Source organism: Capsicum annuum, chromosome 7 (genome assembly GCF_002878395.1).
Source record: "Capsicum annuum cultivar UCD-10X-F1 chromosome 7, UCD10Xv1.1, whole genome shotgun sequence".
In the NCBI taxonomy this organism is placed as follows: Eukaryota; Viridiplantae; Streptophyta; class Magnoliopsida; order Solanales; family Solanaceae; genus Capsicum; species Capsicum annuum.
The window spans coordinates 12,071,866-12,087,776 of NC_061117.1; the positions used below are offsets into that span (position 1 = coordinate 12,071,866).

A 15,911-nucleotide genomic window follows, 5' to 3' on the forward strand; every position below is an offset into this window, starting at 1 on the left:
AGCTTATAAGTTTAAAAAATTATTCAATAATGTTAAATTAGAATTAGGCGATCACATACAAGTACCATTTATCACTTTAACATAATTTTATAACTATTTGCAAGGTATATGTCGAAACTAGTTATATAAAAGTGTGAAAGTCATAAAAATATTTTATGATTTTTTTTTTCTTCATTAAAAAATTCTGTAATAGACAAAGTAGACATTTGCTATTTCCCTCAAATCATTTTCATTTAATTATTAGTTTAACATTTAACACTTTGAAATTACCTAAAATTTTTGTTATTAAATATTTCCTTGTATAAACCACATAGTACGTCTTATAGCCCGTTATGCCAAGCTTATTTGTTTTTCAAAAGAGCTTATTTTTTCAAAAAAAATATACTTATTTAAAAACTTAAAGTGTTTGATCAAATTTTTGGGAGAAAACAAGTGTTTTTGAGGGTGTAGCAGAAACAATTTTTCATAAATTAAAAAAATAGCTTCTCCCCCAAAACACTTTTAAAAAAATATTTTTGAGAAAAATACACTTAAAAATACTTTTAAAAACTTGGTCAAACACTTATTGCGGTTCAAAAGTGTTTTTTTTTTTTTTAAACTTATTAGTTAAACACAAACTGTTTATCACCAAAAGTATTTTTTTAAAATATTTTTAAAAAACAGGCTTCTTAAAATAAGATAATTTTATAAGTTTGACGAAACAAATTATTAATTCTCAACACTATAAAGTCGATTGGCATTCTACTTTATATAAAGATTTTCCTCATTTGAACTTGCATAACAAATTATAACTACGACTAATTGTAATATTAGGACTCTAAAGTCATAGAAAGCTTTGACAGGAACTATGACAAATTTGTCTTTGACAAATTGATTTAGTACTTATTTGACTCAAATACTAACTCATTTTAAATGCAAGTTTTTGGTCTTAAAATTTTAGGAATACACATTAATTATTTCTAAATAGGACTTTAAATCAATGATGATTTGTGTCTTCTTTGCCCTATTATTTAATTGCGCAAGGTAATTTTGCCACTTACTTCCTTTTATACGAAATCGATGAATATGTACCAATTTTAAAAGCTTGGTCATTAAATGCTTTTAAAATTTATCAATCAAATACTAACGGTTTCTCATTAAAAGTATATTCCCTCGGTTTTAAATTAGATGATCCTTTCAATCTTGGCACACCCATTAAGAAATTCAATGATTAGGAGTATATTTTACCTTTTTTACTCTTCTTAACATTGTAAGGAAAAATTATAGCATATGCATACATGAATTGAAAATCTTATAGGAATACTAGTAGTACTTTTTGAAAAGAAGAAAAAAATCAAGTTTCATAAAGTTTGTATTAAAAATATAAGTGTTATTTTTAAAAATTTTGAAAAGTATAGTTATATTTAATACCTATTAATGGTATAATGGAAAGAATTTGTATAAAATAGCCTTGATTTGGTAAGTTAGACCAGTAAATTGAAATAATTTTTTTTTTTAAAAAAAAGAGGATCAACTAATTCGAAACAGAGTGAAATATTATTTTTTGTGTTAAGATAGAAAGTACTTTAAAAAATATTTTTCAAAACAATCTGATTCTAAAATTTGGCTAAACAGGGTACATGGCAAAAATAACTAATTTATAAGCCACCACAATTTTTTTTGTGTGCACATGTGTGAAGTGAGAATTAATGCTATCCATGCTTTCTTAAATTTATAAACAATTTATTATTATCTAATTTAGTATGAGATGATCTATTAACCAGAGACAGATTAGCAAATGGGGAGTTAAGTCTTGCCCTGTCCTTTATGCCAACTGGTGGAGGAAAACAATGACCATCTGTTCTTTAAATGCTACTGTGCAGGGGTGTTCAAATAAGATTAAAAAATTAATCTGAATCGATAAATCGAGTTAAATCAATTTAATAAGTTAAAAAATTAATTGAATTTGATTTTAAAGTTTTATAATTAATAATATTTGATTTGATTTGGTGTTAATCATATATATATATATATATCCCATCTAGTCCATAGCCCATTTAAGTTTAAGCCTTTGAGGTTAAGAAAAATTCTAAAAGGTGAAATAAAATTGAATAAAAGATGACACCTAGCAAAAGGTAAAATCCTAGAAAATTTGTCAAATATTCAACTTCATCAACAAACCACAAAATCAAACAAAATTAATAAAATTGATAGAAACAACAAAATCAAAATCGATAAAACTTATAGTCCAGTGGTTTGAATTTGTGTGAATATTAAAAAAAATCGTCTTTATTGATTTGATTTTATACAAATCAAGTCAAATCAAATCATGAATACCCCGATTACATATGATTAAAGTGCAATTGTAAAATCTTTCTAAACAAAGAAAGAACTGCATGTAAAGACTATTATTAAATAAGTTATTCAAGATGGATATGATAGATGATCCTATCAACCTAAATTTAATTTGCTAATAGATCGTTAGACCTTGATGTGTACTCGTGAGAGCAACTTCAACCACTCTCTAAATCATCCTCTAAACTCTATATTTGAGGTAAAAAAAAAAATTAAGATGAGCATCTTCAACCAACCTCTAAACTCTATATTTAGAGGGATGAATAATATTTCTTCAAATTTAGAAATACACTATTAATCGTCCCTTCTATTTTACTTTATCATTATTATATTATTTTTATATTATATAACATTTTTAATTTAGCATATTATAAATTATATAAGATCATTAATTACTGCTGTGTTTGAATTCAGCCTCTCGTTAGGTTTTCACTGAAGAATTGTCCACCTTCTCAAGCCTCTCTACCATACCCTTAGAAAGTGACAACGGATGACTTCCATTACTAAATGGAAGAACTTTTCAAACTAGTTGATAGTTATTCCCTGCCCCACAATGGGCTCCATAATATTCGTAATTATTTTTTAATGTAATAGATTTATAATACTAATTTTAAATTTTATTAAATTATTTTTGTATATAATATTTTTATTTAAGATACATAAGGAAATAAAAAGATATTATCTGAGTTCTATTATAATTTGTAGTTGTACAATAAATATGATCATCACAAGAATTAAAAGTGTCGAAAAGATGTTGAACGTGCATTCAAGCTTTTGCAATCATGTTATGCAATTATCGTTGAACCGTTTAGAGAAAAGAAGTGCTTCATGATATAATGAGTATATGTATGATACTCCACAACACGATAATCGAGGATTAGCGAGATCTTAAAGCATCAATTCAAGATATTTTGAAAGCTCCAACTCTAATAATAGAAATGATTTCACTTTTATTTTAAATTATCTATTAATATGAATAATATATACTATTTACTTGTAATTTTATGTTATTTTAAAATTTGGAATAAAAAATAATGACGAAACAAACTGTAGATAAAAAACAAATGGTGGTTGGAGATGGTTTGATTATGAGAGAAATTGTTAGCTAGGGGTAAGAGGAAAACTTGATGTTTTGGGCAGATCTTGGGCTGATTATCCAAAACTTGATGTTATGTGCAAAAATTTATCAAAGTTATAATAAGCAGTGGTTTGGCCATAAAAAATATTTTTTTGGAGTTGGAGTTGGAATTGAAGATGAAGTTGGAGTTGGAATTATGTTTGGCTATGTCTTTTTGAATTTTATTTTTTTTAGATTTTGAAAAAAAAAAAATTAAATATGATTTTATGCCCTCAACTTTTAAAAATTATCAAAATCACTCAACTACTAATTTACCTACTAACATACAACCAAATCTTGAGAAAATAATTTATATGTATTCAATTGATAAAATAATTAACAACAAACTAATTATTATGATTGTTATTCTTCTAAAATTTGAATAAAAATATCACAAGCACGAGCTAAATAAGTTTATCTAACCATAATCGATTGAATAGAGAAAATATATTTTGATAAATATGATTGATGGATATAAATATATTTTATATATTCTTAAATTTGTTGATGAAAATTCTTAATTACTTTCACTTGAATTAATTATTTTATTGAATTTGGTCTTTTTAAAAAAAAATTTACGAATGAATTATAGCTGAATAGATTAGTGCTAATTTTTTGCTTTTTCTTTATTGATGATATTGATTTTCCTTGAATGTTTTTTATTTTTTTTGGTAAAGAGAACAAACTTTTGTTAAGCTAATTACCACACTCGTCTCTGTTCAAAATCCATAAAACCAAAATAAGGTAGTCTTCAATATGGATCGTTACATTATGTTTGATATGCGACTTTATTGATCATTTTTTAATAATTTATTAAAATCATCATAACCATTATATGACATATACAGAAAATTAGAATGACAAGAAAAAAATATTAAATTTCTCATTTTTATATAACATAATATACTAGGCCTTATATTTCTATAATATAGTTTATTCAAAACAAAAGTTGATATATTTCCGTCATAAATTGCCATTTATTATTTTTTACTTCACGTTATTAAATTATGATTAAAAGAAGAAAAAGAGATTAGAATATCTGTAATAATTAAAAATGATGTTGTACCATAGAAATAAATAATAATAATTTTCTTGGTGGTTGATTGTAGTTATAAGAGGAATTTGTGTAAAAATTTAAAGATTGGGTTATATGTAATAATAATGAAAGTGAAAAATTATGAAAACAACAAAAGATGTTTTTACTTTTTGAATTCCAACTCTGGAATAGTTTTTCCAATTTTCATGGCAAACACCACAATTTCCGAAAAAGTAAAATAAAATTCCAAAAAAAAAGAAAAAAAATTTTATGGCCAAACGGGCCCTAAGTGTTATGTCTGACCTTATATTTTAATTAAAAAAAAAAATTGAGAATAGAAAATTTAAAATTTGAACCTATAAAATATAAATCTCGAACTTTTGCTTCTAAATAATCAATAGCGTTTTCCTTATTAAAAATGTTTCCAACTGGGTTCCTTTTTTTTCTTGGTTTCTCACTCGATATTCAGTATCTGCGTTGAGTTTGACTAAATTTGGATTTATGTCTAAAAGTCCCACATTGTATTGGGGAATAACACACTCCCTAACAAAGACGACTCCATATCCAGAAGGATTTAAAACCGAGCCCTTTGACTAGGGATGAAAAATACTTATCATTCGACCAATAGTGGAGCTATTACATCATCAATGATGAAACAAATTGGCATACATTTCAAATCCTTTAGGTATTTTTTTGTGATTTTTAAAGTCGTTTGGGAAATTGTGGTCTTATGCGTCGTGGAACAATATACAAGTATTTCACCTTTTTTTACTTTTCACATGATGTTTTTTAATTTCACTTAATTAATTAAAAACTTAATACATGTTGTAGAGCTAATTTAAAATTTAAAATGAGAGATTGATAGTTTTATTCTTTCAGAAAAATGTTTGAAATAGAAAAAGAGATTATGACGTAAACGTTGAAAGGAAATGAGTACTTCTACTAACATGGCTTTTCGAATTAAAAATGGAAATATAAAAAAGAAAGCGCCTACGGAATAAGAGTTTAATTTTTGTAAAAAAGAAGACTCTATTAGGTCATTAAAAAAGATAACTATATGTAACTTTATATAAAAAATGAGAGTAGTAACATGAAAAGAAGACTGATTATTAGTTACATAAAATTAAATTCTCCTGTTTAATTTTTAAAAATGTTTTGAAAAATAAATTTTTAAAAAATGAGAAAAACAAATTCCATAATGAAAGTAAGAAAAATAAGTTTATATTCCAACTTCATTGTCTCCCCTGCACCCAACCGACACCCCCAACCCAAATACACCTCTTGACTAGCTCACTCCTGAACACCCACTCTCCGCTATTCTATCCCACTCCCAAAATATTTTGCTAGATTATATATATTAATGCTCCCGAAATATATAATATCCTTTTACTTTTTTATAATTAAACACTAAAAAATAAATAAGAAAGCCTCTAATTTTTTTGTAAGAAAAACATTTTCCTTACCAAGCACTCCCAAGTACAATAATTTGTTCAACTTTTTCCTACACGAGAAAAATCAACATCCCACGTGGTACCACATGGAGTTTTAGCCACTATAAGTAACCATCTCAAAAGGCAAAATTCATCTTGTCTCGCTGCTCCTTTCTTAATTTTTTGTACTGAGATATGGAGTTTCAACACTTCGTTTCATTTACACTATTTATCTTCTTCCTCTTTATAATAATTCAAAATTGGAGCAAGAAGTCAAAAATAATCCTTAAGAAAAAGCTGCCTCCAGGTCCGTGGAGGTTACCTATTATTGGAAGTGTACATCACTTGACAAGTGGAGTACCACATCGAGTTCTTCGAAACTTGCCAGAAAAATATGGGCCCATTATGTACTTAGAACTCGGAGAAGTTCCCACAGTAGTTGTGTCCTCCCCACACATGGCCAAACAAATTCTAAGAACTCATGACGTCGCCTTCGCATCTAGGCCAGTAACCATGTTGGGGAAAATTATTTGTTACAATTGTAAGGATATTGCCTTTTCCCCATATGGTGATTACTGGAGGCAGATGCGTAAATTGACTGTCTTGGAGCTACTCAGCGCCAAGATGGTTAAGTCCTTCAGCTCAATTAGACATGATGAACTCTCACATCTCCTATCAACCATCGGATCAATGGTAGGTTCACCAATTAACTTATCAGATAAAATTTTTTGGTTTATGAATTCCGCGACATGTAGGTCAACATTTGGGGAAGCTTGTAAAGATCAAAATGAGTTGATAATGTTGATTCATAGAGCACAATCATTATCGGGTGGATTGAGTTGGCTGATTTGTTCCCTTCAAGAACATTTCTACATGGGATTAGTGGGATGAAATCTAAATTAGTCGAAACTCGTAAGAAGGTAGATGTTGTCTTGGACAATATTATCACTGTTCATAGAGAGAATAGGGCAAATGGAAAAAATTGTAATGGTGAGTCTGGAACTGAAGATCTGATCGATGTCTTTTTAAGAGTCATGGAGAACGGCGAATTTCAATTTCCTCTAACAGATGACAATATCAAAGCAGTTATTCTTGTAAGTGTATCTTTTATGACTAACACCATACCTCTTTTGTTTGGTCTCTAATGGTTTTTTTAAATATTTATGCAACCAAAGTTGTTAATTACTATGTCTTTTCCAAACTTCGTAAAAAATATTATGTGTTTCAGAAAAATGACAGACATACAAAGGTTTTTTTAGAATATTTATGTTAAATAACTTACATGTTTGATGATCATACATGGTGTAGGACATGTTTGTAGCAGGATCAGACACATCGTCTTCAACTGCTATTTGGGCATTAGTAGAAATGATGAAGAGTCCAAGTGTTATGAAAAAAGCACAAGCTGAAGTAAGAGAAGCCTTTAAGGAAAAGAAAACATACGATGATGATACTGACCTTGAAAAACTTAGTTACCTCAAGCTAGTGGTCAAAGAGACACTCAGGTTACATCCTCCAACCCCCCTGTTGGTCCCCCGAGAATGCAGGGAGGAAACAAAAATAGATGGATTCACTATACCATTGAAAAGCAAAGTCCTGGTTAATGTATGGGCAATAGGAAGGGATCCCGAGAGTTGGGAAAATCCTGAATGTTTCATGCCAGAAAGATTCGAAAATAGTTCTATTGAGTTTACTGGAAATCACTTTCAACTGCTTCCATTTGGTGCTGGAAGACGAATATGTCCAGGGATGCAATTTGGTATGGCTCTTGTTACTCTACCTCTAGCTCATTTGCTTTACAAGTTTGATTGGAAACTTCCAGAAGGAATTAATGCAAGTGATTTGGATATGACTGAGTCAAATGGAATAACTGCTAGAAAAGAGAATGATCTCTACTTGATTGCTACGCCTGCCTAGCTCGTTTTAGTAACTAAATTCATAATAAAATATTTATACACATGTATGAATTTGTTTGAATTCTAATATTTTCTTTTCATTTAATCTTGTTGTACCATGATAAATAATGGATCAAATAAATGAGACATATATTTGTTTTTTGTTATGCCCTTAAAGTTCATTAGCTTAAAGTCATTTTTTGTAACTTTTATGTTTGAAAAGATTCATTTCATTATCACAAGTCGGTTGAAATACACAATTTTTATGTCATTGAAAGTTTGTATTTTTTTCCTTTTATTTTATTTTATTATTTACACAATTTTTAATTAATATATTTAATATTTATTTCGATTGTTTTCAAAAATCAAAATTTTATTTTAGTTGAATTTTGAATATGAGTTTGAACGAAAGTTGAAAGCTGTTCCATTAAAAAAGTGTCCTTTTCAAAAAAATGTTTCATCTTTGCTGTTCTCACGGAACACACACAGAAAAACTGATAAATATTTAGTCTGGAGTATATAGCCCCTGCAACCCCCTCCCCCCCCCCCCCCCAAACCATAAAATTTTAAAACTTTGTTTTTTAATATTTTTTAACTATCTAATATTTTTTTTTCTTTATTATAATAACAAAATGTAACAAGTCAAAGTTAAAAAAAATATAAAATAAAAAAGACAATATACAACATATATATATAACAAAACAAAACTCTTTTAAAATATAAAATATTTTGACGAAATTTTTCATGTGTCAATGAGGCTAATAATCAACCCAACTTACTGACTTGCTGAATTGAATAGACTGAGTTAATTAATGAGCAGATTAAACTAGATTGGATATGCACATTATGTTTTCATGGATTAATTTTGTCATTCCTAAATACAATTAATCGAATTCCTCCATCCTCAATCAAAGGTTCCTAGTTTGTGCCATAAGGGCTGTTTGGTATAAGGTATAATGGGTAGCTAATTCCGAGATCAATTTTAGGATGAACTTATTCCATGTTTGGTTGAGATAAGATGCATGAGATAACTCATCTTGAAATTAGTTATCTGAGATTATAATATTATTTTTATCTCATATTATGAATGGGATAACTAATCTTGAAATTATTAATTCCGGGATAACTTGTTTCCAACCAAACGATCCTTAGTGGAGAAATTCGTAATAGGTAGAAAACGTCTTTCCCTTGAATGAGCCATATGCCAAACACATTTGAAATTCAAATTTTTGAACTAGTCAGATCAATAAATTTCAAATAGGAAGGTTAGAAGAAGAGAAAAAGCAAAGAACAAATAACACTCAAATAGACAAGCACAAAATTTCCTTTTTTAAACTTCTCATTGTAATTTCTAGTTCATAAGCTATATATGGTAACTATGACCCAAGTCCCAAAGTATATATCACTATTAAACTCCATTCCTTAAATAACCGTTTAATTAATACTATAATTATGATCCAAATTTTTAAAGATCTTTTCAACCTAGTCTATGGTTATTGATCTCCTAGTTGAGAAAAATATAATTAGCTTATTAGCGATATCAAAATCTACTACATAGATTTTTACAATTTTTTTTAGGGTTAATTACCATGTCCCATAGTGTTACCAATGAGTGCTCAAATCCACCAAACTTGACTAAAGAGAAGGAAACATCCAAATCTCCAAAAGGATTAAAAGTTCTTGCCATTGATGACAATGTTGTTTGTCTCAAAGTTCTTGGTTCCATCCTCCAAAAGTGTGGCTATATAGGTTAGTAATGGCATGCCCAAATTTTGAGTTATATGTATCGGTCTATTGTTACAATTTAACTTGTAGATATGCGTGTTTGAATTTGGAGGGTGGAGGCATTATGTAGAACTTTGAGTAAGTCGTATTAGCATATTGTCCCAATTCGACTTGTACAAAGAGTTTGGATTTAGGGTTATGGGGTATTAAGATTTATTTTCGGTCAGACATAGATGTTTGTTTTGTATTAATTCTTAATTTAGTGTTTGAATTCGTAGGGTGGAGGTGTATGTAGAACTTTGAATAAGCAGTATTCACCGATTGTCACAATTCGACTAGTACAAAGAGTTTGCATTCAGGGTTATGGGGTACTAAGATTTAATTTCGATCACATATATATGTTTATTTTCTTATTAATTCTTAATGTAGTGTTTGAATTCGTAGGGTGGAGGTGTATGTAGAACTTTGAATAAGCAGTATTAGCCTATTGTCACAATTCGACTAGCACAAAGAGTTTAGATATAGGGTTATGGGGTACTAAAATTAAATTTCGATCACACATAGATATTTATTTTGTGTTAGTTCTTAAAGTAGTGTTTGATTTTGGAGGGGGGAGGTGTGTGTAGAACTTTGAATAACCAGTAGTCGCCAATTGTCACAATTCGACTAGTACATAAAGAGTTCGAATTTAGGGTTATGGGGCACTAAGATTTAATTACGATCACACATATATGTTTATTTTGTATTAATTCTTAAAGTAGTTTTTTGCATGTTATGTGATGTACACAGGATTTTAAACAATATTTATTGTTTGTCTTAAAAGTTCTTTGTTCCATCCTCCAAAAGCGTGGCTATACAGGTTAGTAGTGGCGTTCACAAGATTTTGAATTATATGTGTCTATTGTTACTTCTTAACTTGTGGATTGACGGGTTTGAATTTGGAGGGTTAACGGGGGGGAGGGTTGTAGAATTTTGAGCAGTGTCAGTTTATTATCACAAATTGACGTTTCCTTTAAGCACTGTATTATATAATTGTATATGTACATAATTTATCTATTTATATTTTAAAAAAATTAGATGGTAAAAGATAATTATAATAATGTGGAAAATTGAATCCTTACCAATAAGCCAGAAAAATAAGATGTTGTACTTTACAAAACCCTAACCCAACCATACAAAAAAAACTCAATCCCTCCTAAAAAAAAAAAAAAGAAAATAAAAAGAAAGCAATAATTATCCGTTTTTAATTCTTTTTAGTCAGTAAATAAAAAAAGAAATAAAAAAAAGAAATAATTATCCGTTTTTAATTTTGTTAGTAAGTAAATATTTACCTGTTTTTTAAAAAGTTTTAAGATAAGCACAATCAAAGATTTATCTCAATCTCTTTTCACGTGATAAAAATCTACACTAACAGTATTACCCTTTTGCATTACAAATTACTAAAATTTAGTTTTTCAAACTTAAAGTTTCTTCCAGTTTTATATTGTTAGAATTTTTATACTATCAAATTATTTAACATGATGATGGTGTAAAATGTTATTAGCTTATAGTGTACAAAATTTAAACTAGAATCATGAACAATTTCTTCGTTTTACCAAGGAGTCAAATTGTGTTGAATATTTTGCAGTTACAACCACAAGAGATGCCAAAGTAGCATTGGAGATACTGAGGAAGAACAAAGAGAACTTTGATATTGTCATAACTGATGTTGTTAGAGATGATATAGATGGTTTCAAGCTTTTGGAAGCTATTGGCCTTGAGATGGATATTCCAGTAATAAGTAAGTTTTTTGAATGGAATAATAGAATCTTAATTTTATGTGTGGTTGAACATATTACATGATACATATTGATCAAATATTATTAAAAATTGAGATTATATGCTCAAAAGTTAGTATTCGTTTAAATTTAAGGTTTATCATGAGTGATGAATTTAAAATTTTTTTAGCTATAGAATACATGTTAATATTTAAAGTATAGTTCAATTTAATATGTAATTTCTAAATTTTTAATAAGTACCATCTAAGATTTTAACTCAAATCAAATCTCCTTGTAGATTACTTTTTTTATATAGACGTCGATGTTGAATATTTTTATAAAATAGAAATGATTTTGATATAGTCTTTTTTGAATGGTCAATCGTAACTTAAAAATATTCTATCTTATTTTTATTTTCTTTTTACGGTTTTGTTAAGAGTTTTAAAAATATTATCTCTGATTTTTATTTTTATTTTACAGTTTTGTTAAGAGCTTAAGTTTAACTAACTTTTTACGGTAATTTTTTTGGCGACCTGAATTGTGGTGAATTTCACAAAATATTGCATTTGCATAATGATATGCTATTATTTATAATAGCAAGAATTTATTCAAGTTAGCAACATATTAGCCATGTGTTTATAATAAATTAGTTTGAATCTTATTGTAAAGAATCTTATCTATTAATAAGAAAAATCTTGAGTAGTTTAATTTAAAATTCTAAAATATATTTCCTTTTCTATGTAATGTAAATTATTAATGTTTTTATTTTCCTTATATTTATAATCTTCAATATTTTATAAGCGAAAATAAAATCATAAACTTCCTGAACTCAATGATCATTAGTCTCCTAACAAGGAGTTTCATTATTCTCAGGTCTTGAAACGAACAACCACTTTTGGTTAAGTATAAAATATGTCCCATCAAATTTATTAGTGGTCCCATTTTTTCTTTTCTTTGTTACCCTTTTTCCATATGGGTGAAAATCGTTTCGTCGAAGTTTGTCTTAAAAATTATTCCCTCCAAACTATCAATAATAATCAATCTTCCTCGTCCCATGTAATGTTCATTTTGTCCTTATAATTTTAATTTTACATTTATATAATATCTTTTTATATTATATGTAATGAATATTTTTTTAACATGGATATTTATAGTATTTTATCTAAATTTATTAACTTTATAAGTAAATTAATACTTTTTATAAATTTATCACAAAATTCAATATTATTTTTTAAGATCGTTATTTTAGTATTATATTTATTAAAGAGTCGTTTGGTGTGAGGTATAATTATAATAATTCAGTGATAAAGTTCATAATTATTTATCCTGCGTTTAATTAGATGTATTAGGTAGTGTCAAAATTATTTGTCGCATCATTTATACCACAGTGATGAGATAAATTATCACACATACATGTTAGTACAACTTATTTTGTAATAACTAATCTCGGAATAACTTGTTTCCAAATAATCCACCCCTAAATGTGTATATATACATGTGTATGTACATGCATATGCGTATATTTTCATGTTTTATCACTCTGTTACTAAATTCATTTCGTATTACTTAACTTTTTGTTGATATAACACAATCCTTAAGAAAATTTTACTTAGAGGTATATTTTCCTAAATTAACCTTATTAATAATAATTTGAAACTTTTAATTTGTCTATACTGTTATTTTATATAGTTATTTAACACTAAATGATAGAAAAAAAAATATAATACAATTCTTTTGATTTCACAAATTGAGCAGATAAATTAAAACTTCTATTTTTAGTATGAGGATCAAGTGATAAGAAACGATATTATCTATTGTCTATATCAGTAAATAAGATGTGATTTTCATTAATAGAGTATTACATATTTTATAATTTATATAAATAATATAATCTTTAAAATTTGACCTTATTTTTATACGAGAAAAACATCTAGTACGCCTGAACTATGACCAAATTTGCTACGACACACGTCAACTTCATGGGGTCCCTATTACCCCTTAAACTAAATTTTAGCGTATTTTTATCAATCTTTTTAGCTAACGTGATACCCTTTGTCAATCATTTTAGATGGCGTGACACCTTTGACGTGGGCTCCATTTTATGTAATAAATGTTTTACTAGAGGCTTATCTCTTTCATTTATTGTTTGTATTTTTTGCTTTGAAATATGTTTATAAAATTAGTATTACTTATTATTTTCACTTGTAAAATAAATATTACAGTTTTGATTATTATTAATAAAACTAACTTTCTTATATCATGCTAATTTACTTATAAAGATCATCATTAGCTTATATACTTAATTAGTATTTCTTTTTTTTTTTTCCTAGAAGATAATGTTTATGTTTTTATGAAGATTTTGTTATATGATTTTTTTTTTTAAAATGAAGATAATATTTATGTTTTTATGCAATGTCCATAAACATTATCATATTACAAGGACAAAATGGACATTGCATGAGATAAAGGGGGAAGGTTGATTATTGTTGATAGTTCGGGAGAGGTTGATTCTTAAGACAAACTTCGGGGAAACAATTTTCACCCTTTTCTATATATATCAAAATTTACAACTTTTTATCTGATGAATAATTTGATTCACATTAATTTCAGTGACATCTGCAAATGATGAGAGAAAAACAATTGTGGAGGGAATCAAACATGGAGCAAGTGACTACTTAGTGAAGCCAATAAAAATGGAAGATGTCAAGAACATTTTTCAACATGTTACTATCAGTATTAATAAGAATAAAGCTACACAAGATGATCATAGTAGTACACCAATATCATGCAATGACACAAATGAATTTGGTGTTCAAGAATCAAGTTCATCAATATTGCCACACAAAAGAATAAGCCAACAAGATAATGATGATGATGAAGAAACAAATAATGATCAATCAAGTGATGAATCTTGTCCTCCCAGAAAGAAAAAAAATCGAATGCGTTGGACTAAAGAATTGCACAAGAAGTTCATGGATGCTTATTATCAGCTTGAAGCTGATACTTTTGATAGTAAGTTTTCATTACTATTTAGATAACAACTTCTTACTTGTTTGCCAGATTTCTGTTGTTCTAACGGCCGTTGGGAATTTATGTTTTGTAGTAGTGGACATTTTTTAAGATTGTGTGTTCAAAATTTTGAAGAGGAGCCTTGGTGTAACTAGTAAAGTTGCCGCCATGTGAACGGGTGGTCATGGGTTCAAGCTTTCGTGGGAGGTTTCCTCCATAGACCCTTGTGGTCTCGCCCTTCCCCTGTATCCTCCACATAGATGGCATCAACTTTACCAACAAATTTACAAGCAGCTATTTTTTTAGCATACATATTTAATATCTGCAAGAGGTTTCCATCTGTCCAGGGGTCTGTCGCATCATTTTGTTAAAGTTGTTTTAGCTTTTCACATATATGCCCATCATACGTGTCAAAAATACTGGATTCAGATGAACCCGTGAACAAAATGTTACATGGTATCTATGTCAAACATCGAATCCATTGATTATATATACTACATATACCCTCTGTGTACTATACTTGGTTAGATAGATAATATTAGTGCTTAGAACTTCTATGACATTGAATATATGCAGAGGTTGTTCCGAAGAGAATTCTTGAAATCATGAATGAACCTAAGGTAACTAGAGAAAAAGTCGCAAGCCATCTTCAGGTATATCTTTTTCTGTATATTTGACTAGCGAATGTAATTTTTTTTTTTGTAAATTTTTTCCCATTTATTCTCTATCAGTCTATTTATTTGTAAAAGATGTAACCTTTTTTCTTTTTTTTTTGGGTATTATAGAAGTTCAGGAGTGGCTTAAAGAAGCACAAAGAAAATTTGAACCAAGATAGTACAATTTCCACAAGTTGCTATCCTCCAGGGCACTATGTCACAAAGCCTGAAATTCCAAATATGTTTGCAAATCAGAAGCCCTATCTCGTGCCTCGGACACAACAAATTCCAAACATGTTTGCAAATCAGCAAAATGCAGCAAATTTTGCTCCAATAAGTACCTATCCACGGCTTGATAATTTTATTTATCGTCCCGTGTTGGCTACTAATGCAATTTCTCAGCCTGATTTGAATGGTCTTCAGTATCATTATCAAAATCATCACCCGCGGTGGATAAGGGACGATGAGATGTTGAACAGTATGCCTCATCATTCTGTATATCTCTATCCATATTCTAGTATTCCTGTTTCCATGAATTATGTTGGTGCACCGTATCATCAAATGTTTGGAGATCTTCCAGTTTCACATCAGATGACACCTAGTGCACCATTTGATTCATCGGGCCTTGTTGTAAGTTCCACACATGGTAGGCAACTCTCTTTCTAATTATTACCTCCATTTACATTGCTATTTCAAGATTCTTGTCTTTATTTCTTTACCAATTAAGCCGAGGGTCTATTGGGAACAGCTGAGGTAGTGGTAAGATTTGCGTACATTCTATCCTCTCCAGAACCCACTTTGGGATTACACTGGGATGTTGTTGTTGTAAGTTATATATACTGATAGTTTAAGAATTTTTAATACCATTATAGTGTGATAGCATGTTAGTTAATTGTAATTTTTTACAACCTTACAAGTAACTCAATTTTGTAAAGATTCACTACTAGAAACA

The 15,911-nt window shown here is 28.5% G+C and overlaps 1 protein-coding gene and 1 pseudogene across 1 annotated transcript in view; both read left to right on the forward strand.

The window, feature by feature from the left end:
• Positions 1-6,087: 6,087 nt before the first annotated feature.
• On the forward strand, positions 6,088-7,979 carry LOC107877053 (annotated as a pseudogene).
• Positions 7,980-9,401: 1,422 nt separating this feature from the next.
• Positions 9,402-15,911, forward strand: part of LOC107876375 (putative two-component response regulator ARR20) — an 11,485-nt gene continuing 4,975 nt past the window's right edge. The window contains exons 1-6 of the mRNA XM_047393913.1: positions 9,402-9,512; positions 9,816-9,905; positions 11,107-11,317; positions 13,905-14,306; positions 14,880-14,956; positions 15,089-15,605. Of these exons, the coding sequence (XP_047249869.1) occupies positions 9,402-9,512; positions 9,816-9,905; positions 11,107-11,317; positions 13,905-14,306; positions 14,880-14,956; positions 15,089-15,605 (1,408 nt within the window). The remainder of the gene's footprint in view (positions 9,513-9,815; positions 9,906-11,106; positions 11,318-13,904; positions 14,307-14,879; positions 14,957-15,088; positions 15,606-15,911) is intronic.